Here is a 9,269-nt window from a genome sequence, read left to right as displayed (position 1 = left end):
TGACAGACAGACAAGAAAACAGATGCAGTGACAGGGAAGTGACAGACGAGACACAGATGCAGTGACAGGCCGCATCCACGGGACATTTGGCAAGCTGAGGTACAGATGGAACTCACTCCAGGGCCATCAGCTGCTTCTCTCAGGAGGCCCATGCACCCGCAATCCACAGCTGTGCCAAATAAAACCTGCCGCACTCCCACTTCTATGTCCCCAGTAGTGTCCACCCAACATCCATGTGTGCCCTCCCACCCGATGTCCTCTGATTCACAGATCCACACCTGCCGAGGACACAGCACTTTTGCAGGACCCAGTGTCTGGGCTCCTGCCCTGCTGAGAGGACAGGCTGCCTCTGGAGGGCAGGCCACAGCCGGAGGCCAGGCTATACAGGCCCTTCATGCCTCACTGCTTCCTAAACAGCGCGTGCGGTCTGTCAGCGGAGGAGCCAACCAGACTGTAGCAAGCCCCTGGATTAGAGACACGCTCCTCGTTTGACAGTTCAGGGCAGAGCTGTAGGCAGTCACACCAAGCAACATCCCTGTGACACCCCAGGCCCAGAACTCAGCCCTGCACCACCGCTCACAGAAGATGACGTCAACACCCCAGGGTGAATGGGTCCCAGGGTGAATGGGTCCCAGGGTAAAGGCTACAGCAGGGCCACTTCCCACAGGGGACTCAGGCAGTCCTTATCTCCAGTGAGGAGCATTGAGCCAGCAAGCTCCACTGAGGACACAAAAGTGACAGGGCCGAGCAAGATGCAGGATGGGAACGAGCCTCCGGCACAGGAGCCCTGGTTCCCTGAGGGTGGGAAAGGGGCCTGATGAAGATGGGCAAGAGCAGAGGGAGCTATTGACAGGCAGGGCAAACCTGGCAGGAGGACCCGCCTCACCCACCTTGTTGGCCTGAATCAAGTGGAAGTTCTTCCCATGAACTCGGAAGCCATGCTCGAAGTTCCTGCACTCCTCCTCACTCCAGGCGCAGAGCCCGTCTGCAAACACAAGGCGGGCTGCTCAGCCAGCTCCAGGGAAGCAGGGACAGGAGGGGAGCCCAGGGCTGTAGCTCACCTCGGATCACCTTTACGTTGAACCTCAGCCTGCGCAGGGCCTCCTCGACGTTGAAATTACACTTGACCAGCTCATACAGCGCCTGGGGCAGAGCACGGTTCACTTTCCCACCAGTGAAACAGAGCCAGCACAGAGCATACCCACAGCACAGCCATGGGCCAGAGGCTGCACCCACACCACAGCCACAGAGCCAGCACACCACAGCCACAGGGCCACAGGCTGCACCCACAGCATGACTCCCAGAACTACCATGGTGTCTGCACCTTGGCCCTGACAGCTGTAATACCAGGAGTGACATGGAACCCCACCGGCCACACTGCCTGCCCACTGTGTAGCCCGTACCTGCTCACTGTCCTTCACCACCTCGCCCTCTGGAATCTGCGGGCCAGCCATCTCCTGCCACCTCCGCTTCACTGCCCTGTACAGGAACTCCTCCACCTCCCGCTCTGGGAGCACGCTGGGGCTCCACAGCAGCTGGTCTTCATTTTCAAAGACTGTGGGAAGAAGCTGAGAGTCAGGTGTGACAATGGCCACCCACACCAGGAGAGCCAGGGCAGGTGCCTCAGCACCTCCCAGTGGCACCAACTCCTGGCACTTGCAGCTCAACATCACGCGTGGACCCAGACTGGCTATGAGCCCTCAGAGAAGTCAGGAGGCAGCAGGTCACAGGTGGCTCTGTTGCAATCCTAGCATAGACAGCAGCACTCAGTGTGCCAGCTGCAGGCAGGGCTTCAGCACACAGCAAGCCCGGGCAGAGACAAAGGGCGGCACAGCGGCACTCGCCTATGAGCCCAGCACTTGATGGCACTGGCTGGAGCATGGGGTCAGAGCCAGTCTACACAGACTGTTCTTGTAGCCTCAACAAAGGAAAAATCAAGCACACAAACAACAAAACAAAAGTGTGACATGCAGTGGGCTGGAGAGATGGCTCAGTGGTTAAGAGCACTGTCTGCTCTTCCAAAGGACCTGGGTTCAATTCCCGGCAACCACATGGTGCCTCACAACTGTCTGCAACCCCAATTCCTAAGGACCTGACACCTTCACACTAATGCACAGAAAATAAAATTATTTTTTAAAAAAACATGTGACACACAGACACAAGTCTATGGAAAGCCAGTTGAGTCTGTCACTGAAAAGTTCACACAAGCCCAGCGTGTAATCCCAGTACAGACACAGGTAGATCTCTGTGAGTTTAAGGGCAGCCGGGTCTACGCAGCAAGTTCCAGAACAGCCAGGGTTATAAAGAGACAACGTGTGTCAAAAAACAAAACAAGTATAGCCAAAAGTGAACCACAGGCCCAGACAGCTTCACTGAAGAACTAACACGCACTTCACAGAACATACTTGAAGGCCCTTCCCCACCCTAAAGAAAGGCAACTTCAACCCTTCCTCGGGGCAACATAAGCCTGGTAACACTTGACAAGGAACAAAAGACCAACTGCAGACCACTGGCCTTGAGCACACGAGCCTGGGCAAGGCAGCACCGAAGGAAAAGACTCCCATGTCAACTCCGCAGCATGCTGAGACCACAGAGCTGGACAGTGATCAGCCCCTGCTGCTCACGCAGACCTGGGCTCCTCAGACCCTCACTGTTTGCCTGCACTTCAATCCATCTCTAGTTAAGCATGCTTGCCTTTAGCGCCCGTGTGTGGCTGGAGACGGCTGGCTGAGCAGTGCCTGGGGCTCACCCTGTCAGGCCCCCTTAGACAGGCTGGCATGTTCTATGCTGTGTCACCAGCTGTGCGGCAGTTAAGAGCCAGGCTGGGGACATGGGTCCCTAAAGTGTGCCTGTGAAGGTTACACCTGGCCCCCAGCCCCTGCCTCACACTAATTCCTGCCCACCATGAGGAAACCCCCTCTGCCAGGTGCTCCCCACGCCATATTCTTTTGCCCAACAAATAAGGACCAACCTTCTGAAACTGTGAGCCCAAAGAGATGTTTTTGTGACCAGCCTGAGCACACATGCACTCTCTCTCTCAATCTCTCTCTCTCTCTCTCTCTCTCTCTCTCACACACACACACACACACACACACACACACACACACACACGGCGGCAATGGAGCTACCACACTATTGCTGGACTGAACCCACCTCCAAGTCCCGGCTCCACCAGTCTCCACAGGCACACAGTGCCCTGCGTGGATGATCCCACTCCAGCTCCACAGGAGCTCAGAGGCAACTACAAAGAGCAAATAGTGTCGAAGACAGGCAGAGGGCACGACAGCTTCCGGGAGGAAGGAACCTAGCTTCCCTATCACTGCACATAAATGTTCACAATGACCGGAAAATGTAGCAAGCGTTGTTTGCAGCTTAGAGAGCACAGTGGCAAAAAGGCAGACCACAGGTGGCCTGTGGAGGGCAACCCTTCCTGCCAGGGCTGGCCCAACAGCTGTGAGCCCAGCGGCTGACGCCCTTCGCCACACTGGCCTAATCTGGAGCTCGCACAGGATACCCAACAACAACCGATGCTGGCGGCTGGACGGAGGGACTCTTCCTCTGCCGAGGCATCAGCCCTGAGTGCTGTCTCTGAGCATGGCACAAGTGAGGGCACTCCTCACGCTCACCTGGAACTGGACCCACAAGTACCATGAGAAAAAGAGACGAGACGGCTCAGAAGGTAAAGGTGCCAGCCATCAAGCCTGACGATCCAAACCTTAGCCCTGGAACCCACAGAACAGAACAATCCTGCAGGTTGTCCTCTGGGCCCCACATGTGCACGCATACACACACATACATACGTATAGAGCATGAAGATGTAAAGAAAGAAGCTAGGCTGTCCCCAGCGAATGACATAAAATATACACAACAATTCACAAGGCCTGGCCAGGCACTGCACAGACGGCCAGAGGATCAAGGCCACCCTGACGTTAGGACTACCAGACACAGAAGCGCCAGGGCTGTGTCCCACATGCAAGTCTCTCCTAAGCACACTGCGCAGGGTCAGGTCCACAGCACGGTGCTGACAGGACAGGAAGTACCTGCACTGCCTGCCCCCCGGGGAACTCTCCACCCGGCGGGGACCGTGTGACATCGACCAAGGCATGAGAGAGCAACTACGGAGTACCTGGCCGGTACACAGCAGCACACTTTGCGGGCAGTCACGGAGGCCTGCTGAGGAGGTCCTCGGAAGAACCCGGGTGATGTCTGCGGTAGGCGCACACCACTGCGCTCAGCACACGTGGGCACGTGACGTGCTGCTACTAAGTGTCTCTCTGCCCCATCCTGGGTATCCCTGGGCCTGTAGCTAACATCCCAGCACTCAGCTCTACAAGGTCTCTGGCCCCTGCTACTGGGCACAGCAGGAAGTGCTCTATGATGGTCCTGGCCCTGCAGACTGGGGACAAAAAGTCCAGACAGGAAGTGACCTCCCAGATCAAGAAACAATTAGGGGACACAGGATTAGCAAGTATATGGTTTCCGGGGCAGGCCCATTCAGGGAAAGGCACTGTTGGTAGTGTCAGCAGAGACAGAGGGAAATGGGGCAAGGACCAGAGCTGGGCTAAGGATGGTGAACCCCACCCACAGCAAGCAGAAGTCTTCAAAGGTGTCACTTATTCCCAGAGCCCCTGGACAGGACCCCAGAAGGCCTCTTGAACCACTTACTCTTGTCACAATGTCGGTTCAAGTGCAGGATGTTGAGGTCAGCTTGGAACTGAGGCCCCACCATGATCTCCTGCAGAGGCAAGGGCCAGGGGTCAGGGTCAAGAAGTGACCAGCAGAAACAAAGCCGGGACCCCATAGGCACAGTGGCTTTAGGCAGAGGCTGTCACTCAGAGCTGTGGGTCTGCCTGCCAGTGCCCACTTCCACACTGTGGTGGATGGGACAGAGCACCCTGCTGCCTGGCCGCTGGACCACATCACTGGCTCAGCCATCCCCAGAGCAACAGACTCACAGCCCAGGTCCACACACACAGCGGGCCCCACCCAACCCTGAAGCCACAGGGCCACCCTGCCTCTGAGAGGGGGCTCAAAGCCTGTGGGGCCCTGGAGGCACATGGGTAACTGGGATAACCGCGCAGCTCCGCACCTTCTTGCACTTGTTGGAAGGGAGTGCATCCTCCTCAGCGTCAGAGGAGGCCGAGGAGCCTGGGCCATTGTCGCCAGCCAAGAACCGGGCTGCAGAGAGACAGACAGTGAGGGGCACCCACTGGGGCGCGGCTGGCCCTTCCAGGGGTCCTCGATGGCAGCTCATCCTGCGGCTCCCACCTTGCACCATGGCCACCCAGCTACTAGAAGCTGGCAGCCCCGGAGGGCCCCTCTGGCAGCCTGAAGCCACAATCCTGAACTGCCAGGCACTGCTAGGACCCACTCCTATCTCACTCAATGCAAACCCACCTTGTGGCGATTCACAAGACAGGACCCGAACCCTACCCTGGGCCACCATGGCATGTCCCCTGCAATGCCCCCAAGCTCAGGCCCTGCATGTGTGCCTATGTGACACACAGCCATGATGGAGGAAGGTTCAGTGACACCTACACCCATTCTGGTTATGAAAGAGGTCCGAGGCCTCATGGGAGGTGACAGATGGGGTGAGGTCATCAGCAGAGGACTGTGTCTCTTCCTCTTCTTCCCCCGAAAGCAAGTCCTTGGCTATCTGCTCCTTTGAACAAGACAGTAAACAAAGTGTGGCAACTGCTTTACCAACACCCAACACCAACACAAAAGGCCAAGTCTGCGCCAGCTCTAGCTACCATCCGTGCTAGTCTGAGTCTAGACCACACCTGCCCTCCGGAGCTCTAGCGCTCTTGCTCCTCTCCCAGCTGCAGTTCCCCGGGACAGCATCCATCACCCAGGCGGCTGGCCCAACCCAGGGCAGTCTCCATGGTTGTGCCAGTGAGGAGAAAGCCATGCGCTTGGCCGTGCTGACCGAGCAGTTCCCCCACCCCAGCCTCACTTCCCTCCGGCTCACCTCCCACACAGGGCAGTCAGGTGCCTTCCTGGTGCCCTCTCGGGGAGACTCCCACTCACCTTGTCTAAGGTCATGTCCGGGAGGGTTGGGGCTGTGTCACCACCCTCGCTCTCCTGCTCAGAGATGGGGTCTGACGACTCATACCCATACAATGCGAGGAGCTCACCCAGGGGCATGTCGCTGCTCTGGGAAGGAGTACAGGCCCATCAGAGGGCAAAGCCTAGGGCTCTGCCTGAGTCCCACCGACCTACACAGCCCGGACCCCTTGTCACTCCTCAGCCAGTCCCCATGGGCAGCAAACCTGCATCAGGACCACCGAGGTGGTGAGCTGTACGGAGACACAGCAGGCTGGAGCAGAGGCTGGGCCAGCAGAGCACAATGCAAAGCACATATGCATGGGGCTGGGCCACAGGGAGAGCAACGGGCACAGGCTGGTGAGCCCCTATACCTGGGCAATGAAGTCCTTGTCCAGCTCCTCCTCCTCCGGCTTGTCAGGACACTGCAGGGCCTCGGCACAGCCTTCTCGGAGGCTGTAGTTCTGGGACAGGAGCTCGGCGAGGTTGAACTGAGGGTCTGCAGAGCCCATTGATACCACTGCGGAAGAGTTCACAGGTAGACAGGGTGTGGGAACTGACTGGGCTAGGTCTGGAGAGACACAGAGACTGGGCAGGAGCAGATGGTCTAGAAGGACACTAGGGCTACAAGACTGGAGGCATCAGTCAGGCGCCAGCGGAAGGCCATGAAGGGTCCCAGGTCTGGCCCCACTGGCATAGCCCTGGCTCCCAATATACACACAGGGGCACACAGGCAGCACCAGGCAGGTCACTATAGGCGCACCAAGCTGTATAGATATAGACTATCTGCAGAGCCACCTCCATGTGACGCCTACGGTGACAGAAACCTGTAACAGTTCACCTTCATGCACCCACAGCAGGTGACCAGCAGACCACTAGAGGCCTTAAAGCCACCAAGCAAGCAGCCACCTCAGAGAGGGCCCTCCTTGGTCATTCTGAGTCAGCTAGCACTGTCCCACAGCTCCAAGGATAGGGAGTGCCCTGACCATGATACACACCTCCCGCTGTCGGGGGACACGAAGCCTCCCTGGACTGTCACCCAGGCCTGCTCTGTGGAGATCTGGGGCAGAAGGGGGCGGTACCTGCCGTGGTCTGCAAGCTGGGCTCCCGAGGGCACAGGCTGTGTGCAAGGCAGGAGGCCGCGTGAGGACTCTGCCTCTCCAGCGAGGAGGCCTGCAACAGAAGAGTGGCGGGGCCGGCTCAGGGGCCAGAACCCACCGGCAGACCTCGGATGAAAGCCTGGCCAGTGGGTAACCTTGAGGACTGCAGGGGAAGCAGCCTGGGGCCTGACTGTCCAATCACAACTCCAATGTGGAAGGACCTTGAAGACAGACTACAGACACAAAAGGATACATTTGTAACACTCTTGACAAAAAAGGCCAAAATAAACAACTTAGAGAGTGGAACAACACTCGACCGTCCTGGTGGCCGCACAGGTCCCAAGGCACTGACTCCAGTGTATGTAGCAGCACACTGAGCAAAACCAGGCCCAATGAACGCCAGGCCTGAGCCTAGGCGCGGCCCCCACACATCTGCGCACTCCCCGCCCCGTCAACACTGGCCAAGGCTCCAGTGTCATTGCAAGAGAATGAAATAAAGGGACAGAAGACAGACGCCTCTTCCATCTGGTGACACTGAGTCCGTTCAGCAGGGCTAAACTTCATCACGTTCCCACACTCCAGCTGTGGACCTCCCCTACACTGAGAAAGCAGCCCCACTCACAGCAGCTGGGATACACACAGCACTCGGTCTCTAAGAGCACAGCCATGTTGACAGAGGAAAGACCGGTACCAGAGAAAGAGCCATGTTCCTGACCAAGGTCCTCACACTGGAAGATGGAGACCCTCTGAAGTGGCCTAACCAATGCCACCTGAATTGTGGAAACTGATTCCAAAAACACACACGGAAACTTGACACTCAGAAGAGCCGCAATCATCCTGAAACAGGGTGCTTCTGCCTTCAGAAAGGACTACAGAGCCCCGATCTCAGCAGGGTGGTGTGGGCCCACAGACAGGCACGGGTCGGAGGCACACAACTGGGACCTCAGAGACAGACTCTGGGACAGCCTGGACACCCAAGTCCAATACACGTGGAGCAGACAAACAGATGGACAGGGCATGAGACAGAACTCACAGAACGGGGAAGAAACACCCACAAAACACGCATCTGGAGTGGTGCGTGTGTGCAGACTGCTCACTGAGCGAAGAGAACAGTCCAGCTAGCAAGCGTCGCAGGCTGTCAGAACATCTCTCCAAAGACACACGAACGGTGAGGAGACGCGGAGCTCCTCTCACAAGAAAGCGCACAGTCCACAAGGAAGCCCAGAATGGGTGAGGGGCATCAGAGCCCCAAGGGACAAGGTGCAGCACCAGGAAGGCCTGGAGGCATCACCGAGGTCCCCTGAGATCAGTGCCTCTACTCCAGGAGAAAGGAAAATATACAGGAAAACCAGTCACCTCGGTCAGAAGTGGGAGGACCACATCCACCTGCTGAAGGACAGGTGACACAGGGCATCACACAGCCAAGAGCAGGAGCAGGGGCTCCCACACATGACGCCAAAACAAGGAGCGACCCTGCAAGCACTGCAAGCAAAAGGCCAGTTGTCAGGGCGCCATGATAGGAAATGTCCCCCATACTGAATCCGGAGACAGGAAGCGGGACAGAGTGACTGCTCAGGGAAACAGGGCTTCCTTTAGAGGTTATGGAACGCTCTGAAATTGATTGTGTTGGTAGTTACACGACTCCGAAGATACCAAAAGCCACTGCATCATACACACTAAAAGGGAGACAACACTGGGTATACCTCAGCAAAGCAGAGAACGAGAAAAAGAGAAAGAGAGAGAGAAACATGAGGCTAGAGATGGCTACAAGCACTGGGTTCAGTTCCCAGCAACCACATGGTGGCTCATGGCCATGTGACTCCACTTCCAGGCAATCCTGCACTCTCTTCTGGCAAAACACTCATACACAAACATATGTATCCCAGCACTAGGGAGGCAGAGGCAGGCGGATCTCTGTGAGTTCCAGGCCAGCCTGGTCTACAAAGCATGTCTAGGAACTGTTTGTTCAACAGCCAAGGTTTTTTTTTGTACACAGAGAAATCCTGCCTGGAAGTAAAAATAAATAAATAAACACACACACACAAAGTGTGTGTGTGTGTGTGTGTGTGTGTGTGTGTATATATATATATATATATATATATATATATATATATATATATATAT

The 9,269-nt window shown here is 56.6% G+C and overlaps 1 protein-coding gene across 1 annotated transcript; it reads right to left on the bottom strand.

Annotated features, from left to right (window-relative positions):
- Positions 1–19: 19 nt before the first annotated feature.
- Positions 20–9,098, bottom strand: LOC129685655 (mesoderm induction early response protein 2-like). The gene is made up of 10 exons (XM_055619162.1): positions 7,128–9,098; positions 6,420–6,565; positions 6,031–6,156; positions 5,539–5,662; positions 5,090–5,178; positions 4,666–4,735; positions 1,404–1,555; positions 1,062–1,143; positions 891–985; positions 20–795 (listed from the first exon to the last, which is right to left on the bottom strand). Exons 2-10 carry the CDS (start codon positions 6,555–6,557, stop codon positions 673–675), a joined length of 999 nt encoding a protein of 332 aa, XP_055475137.1. The 5' UTR covers positions 6,558–6,565; positions 7,128–9,098; the 3' UTR covers positions 20–672.
- Between the last annotated feature and the right edge of the window lie 171 nt (positions 9,099–9,269).

The sequence above is a fragment of the Psammomys obesus genome, unplaced genomic scaffold (genome assembly GCF_907164565.1).
Source record: "Psammomys obesus unplaced genomic scaffold, mPsaObe1.curated_primary_1811, whole genome shotgun sequence".
Lineage (NCBI taxonomy): Eukaryota > Metazoa > Chordata > Mammalia > Rodentia > Muridae > Psammomys > Psammomys obesus.
Note: the sequence above shows the minus strand (reverse complement) of the source record. Positions and strands in the feature narration are given on the sequence as shown.

What these genes read in the sequence shown, in the direction of transcription:
- LOC129685655 (XM_055619162.1), bottom strand. Translation starts at nt 6,557, where the DNA reads ATGGGCTCTGCAGACCCTCAGTTCAACCTCGCCGAGCTCCTGTCCCAG. An exon ending in TGGTGAAGGACAGTGAGCAG is followed by an intron (nt 1,144 to 1,403) that starts GTACGGGCTACA and finishes GCTCTGCCCCAG; the next exon opens with GCGCTGTATGAGCTGGTCAA. An exon ending in ACTTGATTCAGGCCAACAAG is followed by an intron (nt 796 to 890) that starts GTGGGTGAGGCG and finishes TCCCACCCTCAG; the next exon opens with GGAACCAGGGCTCCTGTGCC.